The sequence below is a fragment of the Anser brachyrhynchus genome, assembly GCF_964034855.1.
Source record: "Anser brachyrhynchus genome assembly, chromosome: 5".
Lineage (NCBI taxonomy): Eukaryota > Metazoa > Chordata > Aves > Anseriformes > Anatidae > Anser > Anser brachyrhynchus.
In genome coordinates this window covers 29,211,597-29,225,458 of record NC_137699.1, presented here as the reverse complement: position 1 = coordinate 29,225,458, position 13,862 = coordinate 29,211,597, and the positions used below count along the sequence as shown (strand labels likewise).

At 47.0% G+C, this 13,862-nt stretch overlaps 1 protein-coding gene across 2 annotated transcripts in view; it reads right to left on the bottom strand.

Moving 5' to 3' along the window:
- The window catches only part of PLEKHD1 (pleckstrin homology and coiled-coil domain containing D1), a 32,885-nt gene that overhangs the window by 6,612 nt on the left and 12,411 nt on the right, over positions 1–13,862 (bottom strand). For both annotated transcript variants that reach the window (XR_013952200.1, XM_080595405.1), the window contains exons 2-9: positions 11,586–11,679; positions 10,985–11,074; positions 10,410–10,486; positions 6,963–7,054; positions 4,781–4,833; positions 2,724–2,818; positions 1,688–1,781; positions 432–610 (exon numbers count right to left, since the gene is read on the bottom strand). Coding sequence is in view for 1 of the 2 variants with exons in the window: in XM_080595405.1 (XP_080451531.1) it covers positions 432–610; positions 1,688–1,781; positions 2,724–2,818; positions 4,781–4,833; positions 6,963–7,054; positions 10,410–10,486; positions 10,985–11,074; positions 11,586–11,679 (774 nt within the window). In the remaining variant the exon portion in view is untranslated. The remainder of the gene's footprint in view (positions 1–431; positions 611–1,687; positions 1,782–2,723; positions 2,819–4,780; positions 4,834–6,962; positions 7,055–10,409; positions 10,487–10,984; positions 11,075–11,585; positions 11,680–13,862) is intronic.

Genomic DNA, 13,862 nt, shown 5'->3' with positions numbered 1-13,862 from the left:
GCAAGGAGTTCAGCGGCCCTGCCTCACTCTGCCCATCTTCTCTGAAGTGCTCACAACCTGAACTCCTGACGTGGGAACCAGAAGGGCTTCCAGCCTTGTTTTATGCTGGCAGCTACAAAGTAAGTCAGCAGATAGCCACGTCATTTGGCATCACAAATCCTGACCAAGGCAGAAGCGTCCTCTTCTCTGTACAGCAGCCAAAAGTTGAAATTATAAAGGCTCTCACCTGTCTGCAGGTCTCAGGGTAAATACGGGAAGAGTTTTGAAGTGATCCTAGTTTTAAGCCTGGAAATATTTAGCCATACTCTTTCTAATTGCCTCCTATCTGCCATGAAGAAAAACTACCTCTTTTCCCACAACACCTTTCCTACTGGAAGGCATCTTATTCCACCTCCCTGTCACCGCTGCAAGAGCCCCCGACCCCACTTCACCTCTTCTCTGCCAGGAGTTTCTCCTCCAGAAGCTGTTGCATCTTCTCTTCAATCTGCCGCAGGCTGCAGTGCAGTCCCCAGCTGGGGCTTTGCTCCTTGCTAGGGCTGGTTGGAGGTGGGAACTGGCTTTCGTTTTCTTCCATCATCTCCAGCATTTGCTGCTTTTCCAGGGAAAGCTCCTTGAAGAAGGACAGAAACTATGAGCATCAATCAAGTCTAATATTTCTGCTCCTTTTCCTGCCTGGCACCTTACTGAGTTCTTCCACACTTACATTCACATTCCTCATTCAGATTAAAACCAGAGTAACAAAATCTGTTTTTTTCCCTTAAATCTGTTTTCACTGTAGCCTTTGCTATGCAAGTGGGAGAGAACCTGGAGGCACCTGGAGTAGAAATGCTCCTTCCCTAGCTTTCCAGATCTATTTTCCTACCCATAACTGTGGTCAAGGAGAAGACTTCAGGAAGAGCATCAGATTTTGGACCAACTTTGAGGATCTAACAAGAACATTAAGGATGACATCGAGGCTTCAGCAGGCTAGCTGTGTGGAAACTTCACAAAAACTATGTGAATTTAGAAAAGCCACTTTTCACCTGTCCACCAGAGCAATACCAAGTAAATAAAGGGTTTTATATATCAGCACTCCATTTCCTAAATTGCTGTACGATATATGATTACCTGGGAACCATGCTCCAGTCTGTGAATGAGGAATGCCTCACTGCTGCTCTAAGTCAGGGCTTAAGGAGCTGCTGTTCAAAAATCAGGAAGCTCCCACAGAAGGTTATAGCCTTGTTGGCCAGAAGGGCTCTGGGAGGCTCTAGTCCAGCCTCCTGTTCAGAGCAGGCCTGTCAACACAGCAAGATTTGATCAGCTGTGGCTTTGTATAGATGAGTCTCAAAAAACTTCCAGGATGGAGATCCCTCAACCTCTCCCATTGCCTGTTTGGTAAAAAATCTCTCCCCGTGTTCAATCCGAGCTTCCCAAGCTACATATTATGGTTATTGCCCTGCATCACTTCATCTGGCACTGCTGAGAAAGGTTTGGCTCTGCTGGGCTCCTCGTCACTTCTAGTCATTTCTGAAGAGGATTTTGTCCCTCATATCATCTACTGAATGAATCGGTTCATCTGCACAGGGCTTAACTCTGACACTAACAGATGTTAGATTCATTCCCTGGACAGCATTGCCGTCAGTCCCGGTCAGTTCTCGAGGACTGTTCCCATAACGCTGTCATTCAGAGGGCAGAAGCAGTCACTCACCTCTAGGGTTTTCTGTAAGGACTCTGTCAGGCTTCGCAACTCTTTCTTTTCTTCCTCCACTCCTTTAAGGGAGCGGGCCGTGAGCTCTAGCTCCCTAAAGAAGCAGAAATTGTGACAGCTATTGCAGGGGAACACTAGCCCCACACACTTGGACTGTGCAGGCTGTGGACTTCTAACGCAGGACCTGCTACTGGTGGCTGGTATGGGCAGTATGGGTCAGGAATTTCAGACAGGAGTGTGCCTGACCTGAAAGCATCACACCTTGAACACACTATAGGCATCCAGGAACCTGGCTGTGCCTCCTGATGGTTAAACCAAAACCAGCCACTAGCGTGCTTCTCTAGTGAGGACAGGACCATGGGTACAACTGGCAGAGCCCAGACTGGGCAGTCATGTCAGCAGGTGCAGATCTATGAAAAGAAAAATAGTTTGGAAAACCTTACCAGCTTTTCTTAGATGCTATTTAGGGAGGGGGTGGGAAAAAAAAAAAATAAGAGAGCAATTGCAAAAAGCGCCTTTTCAACACTTGGATCCTTCCTTTTCTAAACACATTTGTTACTGCTGCTTTGCATAGTGTAAGTCTCAGAAAGACAAAATTATTCTTAGTGAGACAACTTCAACCTCCACCCTGTGTCATCCAGCTGAGCATGAAAAACCGGACTGAGATGTCTGGAGCCCACATGGCTGGTGAGAATACAATGAGTTGTATCAGGTGCTGAAATCCTCCAGCACCTGCCAGTTGCCATACTGCCCCAACTAACCTGAGGATTGCTCACGTCCCAGCTCCTTGGAAATGAGGTTGCTGGAGGCCTGAGCAACAAATGAAATTAAGCTGTAACCTATCGGTCACACAACTGATAGCAAGTGCAAGTACACAGATCTCAGCCATCCCTGTTGTGGTCAACATTGCATTTACCTCCTTTGTACACAGACAAAATTGGTGGCTTTTACCCATTGTTCTGATTCACAGCCACTCTAGCACTGCTACTGAGGGAGCCGGTGTCCTTTTCCTGCCCTGCCCAGTTTGCTCCCTTACCTCTTGATCTGCTCCTGCTCCAGCCGCAGCTCCCGTACCACCTCTTCAAACCGGTGCTTCTCCGCTTCCAGAACCTGGTTCAGGCGTTCCAGTTCCTACACCAAAAGAGGAGACAGGAGTGTACTCAGCCAGCACACTTAAAAGTCAGGAGCAGCTTCCCTGTTAACAAAGCCTGTCATTTTTCCTGTGCACTATGCAGAGCCATCAGGTGTCTGATTTCAGCACGCTTTTGTCCAGGGGCATTTAGAAGGGACTGGAGGTTGGTTGAAGATTTCCAGATATTCAGAAGACCCCGACAAATTATCGGGCACCTGGAAATCCCACACATGCTGCCTGCACAGATCAGCTCTGCTCCATGTATACAAAAGGTCCAAAGCCTCCTGGGAAAGGTGGGCTCAGCATACACATAGCCTTTCCTTCCAGGCACCCACACATGCAGGCACAAAGCCTAGAGAGGAATATGTCAGCATGGTACTTGTACCAGCTCAAACACGGCACTTGTACCAGCTCAACCTCATTTTCCATTCCCACTGGGACAGGAAAAACACAGACTGCACAGTTACAGCTCTGCAGTTTGGTCAGCCTGTCACTTTGGACTAATAAAGCACTGCTTAAAGATTTCTGATTACCTCAAGCTAGCCACATATGGTGAAACAGTTTCTTCTAGTCTAGGAGAAGCAGTCATACCAAGACCTACCAGGGGCATTTCCCAGCCTTCTCTCCATCTGCAGAAGAGGAGATGGGGACAAAGCACAGCAAGGGTCCACCTCCTGCCCTAGCTGCTAGGCAGATCTCCTGCCGCAGGCCCAGGAAGGTCGCAAAACAACACTGGTGCCAGATAAATTCAGAAGACTCTTGCTCCAGGACATGCACTTGACTCCTGCTCCACGTGCAGACACATGGTTCAAAGTGCTTTCCCAACATATTGCTCTGAAGCCTTCAGGCTCACAGCAGGTCAGACCACCGCAGTCCAGCGAGCTATAGAGTCCTCTGTCATAACAAAGTCCTTCACGCTAAACTGGCCCCATCTGCTCTTCGTGGGCAATGAAGATACAGCGAATGGCTTTGTAAGGACAGAGATTTGTTCCAGAGTCCTTGGACAAGAACATTTCCCTCCCTGTGGCTGCAGGTAGTGCAGCAGGCTACCTCACCAGACAGGGATGTCTCCTTGTAAAGGCAGAAGTAGCTTAGCACTGGAGAAGTGTCCAAGCCACCAAGTGTCCCTTAGCTCTGCAGAAATGTAGGCAGGAAAAACACAGGCCTGAGAATTCTAGGTCAGCATTGCTGTCTTTTGCCAAAGAGGGGCCACAGTCGTTCTGGATTAATTGGAGAAGAGAACACGGGGCAGTTTGTAAGACTGCAATACAGTGATCTATGTCCTTAAGAGCCATATAAGAGGAAAATCCATTTACAAAGCAACTTCACAATAACTTTATGATGGTGGTATAAAAACTACTATAGATTTGGTGTAAATACATGAATGAACTGTGTTTATTATATTAAACAAAAAGGTTAGGAATAGCTTGAAAAACAATAATAAGCTTGACCAGTTAAGGTATAATAATCACATCTAAAGGAGTGGTGCCCTGGTCTTTCTCTAGAGCAATGTTTGTTATTGTCACCGTCTCTGTTGAGTCCAAAGAACAAACCTGACTGCTTTTTGTTGTTCCTTCTTTCTCACGATGGCATCCCTACACCAGAACAATGTCAGGTCTGTTTTCTAACTCTGTAGACAGACAAGTCGATTGCCACAGCCTTCTTGAACCCACCAAAGAGCAAGTATTCAATTCACCTGGAGACATCAGCCCGTGAGGGGTGCAGCAAGCATGCTGTGTGGAAAGAGCCTGGGACGGGGGATCAGGGATACCGCTCCACGGCCCATCCCGTGGCACAGCCCTTATTTCTCTTTTCACCCACAGGGCCCAGGGAATGGCAGGAGACTTTTGGCTCCGCTGCTTCCCTGTCTGGACTCTGGCGTGCCCTCAAGCCAGCAGCTTCCGACCTCCCAGCCCTGCCCCGTGGAAGCAGAAGGGAATTGGTTTGTGATGAACACTCACCTCTTTCTGCTCCCTCTGCAGACACAGCTCTTCTGTTTCTTCCATCAGCTTATCTGCAAACATACACACACACAAAGGCCAAACGCAGAGAAAAGCAATTTATATCCCGGGGATGTTTATAAGCATGAAGCACTGACGGGAGCTTGTAAGCGCAGCGTTTTCTATTGCTCCATGCATATCTGTTTGAGAGGCTCCAAAGGCTGAGATGACACTAATGGGATGCTTGGTAATTTCCCTCCTGCCAAATAACTTAAACTAAGCAATCATATTAATGTGTACTCCTTCTAAGGGTTCCTCCCAAGTGCATTAACAAACTAACCTTCGCCACCCTCTAGCTGAGCTAGGAAAACATCCTCAGCTCTGCTTCACACATAAGGGAGAGGAGGTACAGAAGGGCTAAGTGGGCACACGGGGTCACTCACAGCACGGCAGCAGTCTGTTCTCCTCATATGTCTCAGTGCCCTGCCCTTACCCTCCCAGCACATCACCCTCTCCTTTAACCCCTCTAGGTTAAACTAGGAGAAGAGGTCTCCCACCCTCCCTCAAGTCTAGAGGGGCCTTCAAGGCATACTCCAAATAAACTCTGCTGAATGCACGGGGAGCTGCTGCCCATACAAACAAACCTCTCATTGTACTAAGCCTCACTAGATTTACTAGATCTTACTTTACTTAATTCAGTAAGAGAAAAACTTTGCCCTGAAGTCAAAGGCCTACAGGGCCCATGATGAAACATGAAGTAGACACGTCTGTCTACTCGGTTTACCTTGGATAAGGAAGGTATTTAGGTTTATTATTAAGTTGTAAGGTAAAAAGCACTGTGGTCTGTTAGAGTTACAATAGGCTTTGAACCAATAGGAAAAAAAATTATTCTGGGGAGGTTTAAGTTGTCCTGACCATGTGTATGTGCAATGTTAAACAGAGACAAAAGTATAATCAATTGTTCTGTGATATGAGTGTAAGGGGAGTTAAGTCAACAGAAAACAGCACTGATGGTTTATTCTGGTGATCCTAAATCATATGAATGAATCTACGTGGATGTTAGATGGCTTGAGACTAAAAAGAGGTGTTAAATAACAACTCTTTGGAGCTATTCCCCACAGTGACGTCTTAAAGCCTCTTGTTCATCGTGTGCCCATTACACACGCCTTGAGTAGAGGCTTGCTTGTTTTTAGAACTGACATTGGGTTTAGTCATGAAGATTGATAGCTGGGTTTTGTTGTTACGTTTCTTTGTTTTGTTTTACCATATGGACATAAATATCTAGGATAGCTTTGTGTGCGATTATGAAGAAGGATGATCTTAATATATTTAAACAAACCTAACTGCAAATAGATTATAGTTGCACAGCCTGGAGAAATCAGTCCCCTGCGAAACCTGGATCCTAGCTGGGCGAGGAGGGGAGATGGAAGGTAACCCCATGGGGACACAGGGAATTCCCTAGAGCAGAAATGAAGGGCAGTGTTTCTGTTCTCCAAAGATCCTTGACCTGGTGCCAGTAGGAATGCCTGACATCGAAACTTAACTACAGGATGGACACAGATCACTGACAATGAGGTTAATGAGGCAGAAACCTCATCAGTTAAATAGGAATAAATATAGAATTGCTGTCAAAAGAAAGTAACCAGCTGTGAAAATTCACCAGCTGAGGATAATCTTGTCAAGGACCAAAAAAACCCAGTGAAATATGTATTTTACATTCCACGTGTCTTTGGTTTGCCACAGAGTGCTTTTTCCTCTGTTCCTCCATCACCTTGTCTTTTATCATACTGTGGTCCTCTTCAGCCTTAAGCTCTTTGTTCTGCTCTGGTGTTTGCAAAACAACATTTTGACAAAATTTTCTAACTTTCCACCTGTCTCTCCAGGTCCTCCTCTCAGCACTTCCTATTATCTCTGTAATCACTGTGCAAGGTGTGGAGTCACCAGGCCAGAAAGGCTATTGCACCTCTCTTGAGGAATACTCCACCTAACTTAGGAGCCATCTGGGTTAAAGAGTCTGCTCTCCTTTGGCTCTTGCCATAGGCAATGCGGGGAGTGACGGCCGCACCTCCCAGGGCAGTCAGAGCACCCAAAGTATTGCTATCCAGAGGTTGGTTTCTGAGTAGGGAATTGGACTACGTAACCTCCAGAGGTTTCTTCTAGCCAAATGGCTATTTTGGGTTTTACAGCATTTAGAGTCTCCTACCTAAATATTCCTGTTTCTCCTTGGCCAGCTGCAGTCCCTGGGCTTCCAGGCTCTCGATCATGGCTTCTCCTAGCTGGGCATTCTTCCAGGTACTAGAGAGAGCAGCCAAAGCAGACAGTAAAAGAGAGTTAAGGGTCCCACAGAGAGAGGCAAAGGGGCTCAGCCTAGCAATCTACCAAAGAATTTAAACACAATCTCTCAGTGGTGATCGTGATTCTCTAGATTTTTCTCTGCAAGTGACTTGGAGAAATTTTCCTGATGTTCAGTAAAAGGAAGTTTACAGGAGCTGTACATCAATACCACACAGCTACTCAATTGTTTCTCCAGTGCTTTGGAGATTTCTATACTAAGCCTAGTCTTGAGCGCTCTCCAGACCAACCCAGCACATGCACAGCCTCCAGCTGCAACAGGATGTACCTGGAACACACTAAATGAATCCTAACTTCTCATAGACTAGTGGCATTGTCTTCTGCTTTTCCAATATTTTGCTGGTTTAGCTACTTTTCCACTTCAAACATTAACTACTTATTGTCCCCTTCCCAAAGCCTTGTATCTCCAGCCTTTCTGGTATCCATCCTGGAACCAATCAATCCCTCCTCCACTCAATTTGTACGCCACGAGAATTTGGTGCCTGGCCCTACATTGAGGTAAGTGCCTCTCCCTGTAAAAGCATTGAGGTACCAGAGATAAAAAAAGCCAGATGAGAAAGTGGCAAGTACAGAGAGTTAAAGGTAGCAGGCATATTCAAAGAGTACCTTGCGTTATTGCAGCACCACTGGCCAGAGGATCTCAAGGTCTCTTGAAAACATTATGAAACTAAGCTGCCTAAAAGGCCTGTGGAGCAGATGCCCATTAGTGACTGAGTTGACGGACAGAGTAGGCTTCAATACAGAGACTAAGTAACCAAGGACACAGACGTACAAATCAAAACAGAACCAGTTTGCTATTCACTTCTATCCACGTTCCATTAGCAAACAGCACCTACACACATAAAATACATGAAATGCATATGTAAAATCAATTCCAATCTATTTATATAGGTGCACATACAGGAACAGCAACTGCTGCCCAGAAGTTTTCTCATCTTTGTTAAGTCGTAAGGGAGCCTATGAATATTAAATACCTGTAAGCCTTCCTGCATCAGGCCTCTTTGTGAGCCATTTGAGACTGTAGCTTTTTGGAAACCGTAAGTTGGCAACATCTTACAAAACAATTTCAAGGCAACCTGTACTTTGTCTCTTGCAAAAGCCAGACAAATACATTAAACACGCGTTACCCCAGGGACCAGGCAACTCACACTTCTAACAGCCCAGGCACTGCCTTGTGCTCTTTGCAGGCGGCTGGGTTTCTGTTCAGCTAACGAGCATCCAGGATATTTCCAAAGTGGAGAGGAAATTAGAATGCTAATTAAAAAGGTGATGTTCTGCCCACAGGTAGACATCTTCAACCTGAGTGAGAATATGTGGGTGTGAATGTGTGTTTTTCCACTAATGTGCTCTGATGGAGGAAGAATGTGATCCCAGAGAACCCAACAGCAAACAACTCAAGCAGGGGAGGTAGAGTTTATCATATAATTACATGGAGGGTTTTAAAATGGCTGCAGCTTTTAAGGGGTCTATTCATTAGATTCACTTTTCAGTGCTTCCTCCCCAGCCTGACAAGTTTCCCTGTCTGTAGCTCAAAGGTAGCAACACCCACTGCTGTGTAACTTGCCAGATATATCCATAGCACTGTGTAGTATTTAGGCTTTTATTCCTTTTATCTGCTGGAACCAGTGCCTGAGTGCAACCGCACCTGTAGGGAGGTGCAGGTGCTCACTATGGCTGAGGGGGGAGCAAACTAGTGCTTTGTTATTTTGTTCTTCTTACCACGTGAGCTTTTGTTAGAAAAAGCCACATTGCTTGAAGTGCTGGAAAGCACAGCATCAGAAAGGCTGATGCTCCTTTTGCAGGTGGGTGTCCATACTCCAAGTCCTTTTGAGGTGGGGACACCTCTGCAGTTGTGCCTGCATTTTACCTTTCCTGGGAGCATCTACAACCAATTTCTGGAGGCACTTAGTACTTCGTGGGCCAAAGGATACGTGGACCATGCTCCCTTTACCTAACACCCCTGGCTGGATCGTCATCTGTATATGGGGATGAGGAGACAGGGACACAAGGCATGGCCCCACAGGGAGACGGACTATATGAAGGCAGAGCTGCCCCAGTAGGTGGCAAGAGGGTCATGAGTGTAGTTTGTCTGGCTTAGATGAACAGAAATAGGGAATGGACCTTTGCTTAGGAGACAATAGGAAGCAAGTAAGAAATGGCATCATGAGGGATTTCACACACATCAAGTCAGCAGTAGAGGTACCTGAGTTTGAGTTGGCTCTTACCCTGAAGTAGCCACAAATGTCTTCCAGAAAATGAGGGAGAAACAGGACAATCCAATTTTTTCCTCCTTTCTCAAATGCCAGGTCTTTTTTTTTTTTTTATGCCAATCACAATGCAAAATGGCTTCAGCAGCACATCACGTGCTCTCATGTGGTATGGCAACAGTTGGCACATTGCTCAGAGCAAGCTCTTGATCTTATCCTCAGCAGGCCGCATCCCAGCTCGTGCCTTTCTCCACACAAAAGAGCTGGTGATTTCTTTCCCATTGCCCACCAAGTCTCCTGGTAGGCTGTGCAGGGACTGCCACCGCAGGCACGGAGGGCTTTTGTATTCCCACCTTGGTGCTTTTATGGAAACATATACACACCAACATAGATTGTGCAATCACTTCTTTTTGTCACACAAAGGCCATCATTGGCACTAACCAAGCAACACAGGGGCTGCATCTTTCTCCACTGCAGGTTGCAGAAGCATAGAGGGGAAGCCACCACCCCGATGCCTGTTTTAAACTCCAGTGCTGGAATATTGGGGCAAGGCCTGCAGAGGAGGGTGGCTCTGAAACAAGCAGCCGGGCAGGGGTTGCTTGTGAGAGCCCCATATACACCCCTTCCCTCCCACATGCACTTGGGAGACGAATTTGGCCCCCAAATTACTGCCTATCTGAATGGTAGGCTCTGCCCTACAAGTTTCTAGCTCTGCAAGTTCCTACCTGCCCAGGGAAATTCACATCCCTTTTTAAGTGCTACCTCTTCCCGCACCTGCTGAGACTCAGAGCTTCTGCTAAGCCCCAGGTCCCACATCTCTGAGACCAGGGAAAGGGACAGCAGGTCCCAGATGACAGCCCAGATTTGTTAGCCAAGGGTCACTGCACTGCACACCAACACAGGAAGCTTTCTGTCAGTTTTACAGAGTTTGTATTTTAGGAAAGGGTGGACCCAGGAGTCAAGTGAGGGTCTCACTGGTCTTGGGGAGCTTCTCTGCCTCCCCACAGTCCTTCTAGTCAGGCTTTTTCCTCTTTATCCTTTATACATCTACAGAGCAGATCAAAGAGAAGAAGGAACAGAAAGCAGCTTACACTTTTCCAGACTCCTGCAGCATCTCCAGCCACTGAGCCTGCTCAAACTCTGACTCGGCTGCTAGAACAATGTTACCCTGGAAGAGGGAAGGGGAGGGGAAAGAAACCCAGATTAGAGAGGCTGATGCCTTACGCTCAGGGCACGAGCTGCACACAGCTATGGCAGGAGGAGGCTCACCTCTGCAGGAGGCATCACGCCGGAGCGAATACGGCCCAGGCCTACCACACATTCTTGCTTGGAAGGAGATGCATACAGCAAGAGCTCGTAGAAAGAATGAAGGGATAGGGAGGGAATAAGGGGAAATGAGCTCTTGGGCTCCCAGATTTCCATCTACTGGTTTGCTAGTATACTAAACCCACTGTCAAAAGGAGGAAATTTCCTTGTTGGCTGTCAAAGCAGGGGCAGTAGCAAAGCCTTGAGGGGACTTTGTATGCTAAGCCACCCTCTCTCTCCCAGAATAGTTTGCCCAGAGAGGGTACACAGACATTGGTAGAGTGGGAAATCCAGCTCTGCTCACGAGCAATAAGTGCTTTTGGGTTTTGTTTTTCTTGAGAAGGAAAAGAAATCTACTTACATGGAAGTCTTCATGAGAGATCCTTATGGCATAAGGCATGCTGGGCTCTTCTTTGGGTTCCACGATGCAGCCCCCCAGGGGTATGACACCCTGGGGATGAACCAGAGCACTCCAATCAGTCAAAGTCAAGTATCACCCTTAACAATTAATCAGCTGAACCACCACCCTTGGTCACTCTTGTGCCTATGCCCTGCCTTGGACATCCTGGGGGGGGGTGATATACACAGCTCCTGAAAAGCAGAGGGACTCCCACCACCACCACCAGGAGACCTCCAAGTGGTATCTGAAAGGACATAAACATGCATTCAGCTTGGAGGGGAGGTTGCTGGCTAAAGCACGGAGGTGGGAAGGTGTTTTGTCAAGGAGAATGTGATCTCTTGACAGGGGCAGACGCTGCAGAGTGGTAAGATAGCACATAAAGGTTGTGCATCCATTACCCTTGTCAGTAGGTCAATGCCGCGGACTGACACAACTCTCACTTTTTTTTGGACGCTTCCCCAGATCTGTAAGCTTGTGCCTTACCTCTTCTTAACTTGATAGTCTAATGAAAAAGAGAAGCTAGGAACAGAGTAACCCTTTCTCCCTTGCTAGCACTGCTCACCTTGGGGTGGATATTGAAGTATTTATTGCTTTCAAAGTTCTTCTTCTCACTCTCAGCATAGTAGAGCAGGAAACTCTCCTTAATGATGAAGAACCTGTAAGACAGAAAAGAAACAAAATTCTGCTAGAACAGAGCTCTTCGTTCACAGCACAAGAAAATGCCCACCTATAGCTGCTTTCTGAGCAGAGAAGTTGACCAGTCCCACTCAACCTTCACGCGGGGTGCCTCAACTTCCATCCAAAGGCAAGTGCTAGTGCTTAAGCAGTAAGCGCTACGTTCAAGTGCCTTGTGCTTCCATACTGCACACGCTGGTGTTGAAAACAAACTATGGCATCATTTACTGGCAGGGGAATGGGACAGCAGTCTGCATCCAAGACAGGATCCCAGCCAAAGTGTTTTGATGTCTTGACCTGTGTGTATTCTGTCTAGCCTACATGGTGGCTTCAACCTATTGGAAGAGAGCTGCTCCATTCTTTAAAAGGCTCTCACGTGGGCTAAAAGCAACTAAAAGCTTACTTTTGCAATCACCTCCCTGCTGCCCTTTGTCCTCTCATTGTCCCTTGCCAATGTAAGCCAAGAGGGAAGTGTTCCCACTGTAACACTGAGTCATATGGCAGGGAGAGCCACAGGGGAGCATCCTCAAGCGACTCTCAAGGCCATGTATTCGTCATGAGAGCACTCAGAAGCAGAAATAAATTTTAGAGATATTTTTAAGCAGAGATGTTGGCAAAGTCTCCTAACACTGGCCTTTGTAAATAGAAAAGAAATTGAATTTTCTTCTCATATGCATCACATTAAGATGTGCCTTATTATGCACAATTAGCCTTAGGTATGTTCTGACAAGCACTGCACGGTAGCCACAAAACATCACAGCACCTGTAAATCAAGCCTCTAATTTACTGGAGCATGTCCTAAAATTGTAATTAAAGGAGTTCTGCTTTTAGTCTATTTGGATGTTCAAAATGCCCCTAGGAGAGTGCCTCTTCTCTTAGAAAATTGATGTTGCATTTACCCTGCAGGCAATGGCATAGGGAAGAGAGATCTGACTTCACTTAAATTCAGCCTAAATATCTGCAGCACTCAAACATGCTGAAAAGCAGCTGGAAGGACAGAGAATGGTTTAGTAGGGAGCTTTCAGACAAGTAAATGACAAAGAATATGTTTTGCACTGTTCTGTAGAAGGACCTGCAGCAAACTCTGGCTGCAGGCCTGCTTCAAGATGTTTCAGAGTGGCAGTCATTGAACACATTGAGCACATTTACACCCAGGAACATTCACAATGCACAAAGACCAGCAGGAATTCAGGTGCCCTCAGTTTTTTTCTTTCTCCTTGCCCACTCATTTGTATCCATTTGTGTGAACATCGGAGGTGGGAAGAAGCAGCCAGCTTGCTGCCTCAGCAGGACACTGTCTTCTTGCCTGATGCTCCAGGAACATCACGGTTGACTGCCTACCTTCACCGCTTGTTCCCGACCACAGCCTTGCAAAACCTCTCTAGACAGCACATCGTGACTCAGTGCAAAAAGCGCTCTTCTGTGCTGAGCTTAGTTAGTTAGCAGAGGACCAAAACGGTGCTTGTGCCCCGTGCAGCCAGTCCAGCAAGGTCCCTGAGGAGGAACGAGTACCACTCGCCCTAGTACGGGATCTCTAGCCAGCACCACAGAACAGTTCTCTCATGACAGCAGGCAGGGACACGGAGGAGCATCCCAGAGGAGGGGTAAGCCACTCACACAGCTCTGAGACACAGGCAAATACAGGCCATTTGGCAGATTCGGCACTAGGAGACATGCCTGATGGCGTGGATTCACCCAGGCTCCACCTCTGTGTGAAACAAGGATTGGTATTTTCTGGTACATTTGCGTTAACAGAAAAAGCAGCTGTGATTCCTGCATCAGGATCGGAGATGGCCCCATGGGAGTCACCGTCTGCCCACTGATGGTAGCCCTGGAGCCCCGTCCAAGGCAGGCACCAGGAAGGTCCCCACAGAGCAGCCAGGGCTTGTTCCTCCTGCCCATGCCATTTCTGCCAGCAGCAGCCTTGTGCCTTCTTGTTTCACTTTCCCTCCCACCTCTTCTCATTAACTCTCTGGGAAAGTCTTCATGTGAGTGGTGCATCGTCACCGTATCTCTAGTGCCTACTTTGTTACATACTTTTCTGGATGCTCAGTGTTCCTGTTAATCCCCGTATTACAGGTTATGCTCCAGTGGAAAAACTAGCCAAAACAAAAACAAGAGCAAAGCACAGCACTGATCTCCCAGAATTGATGTGCCTCTGGCG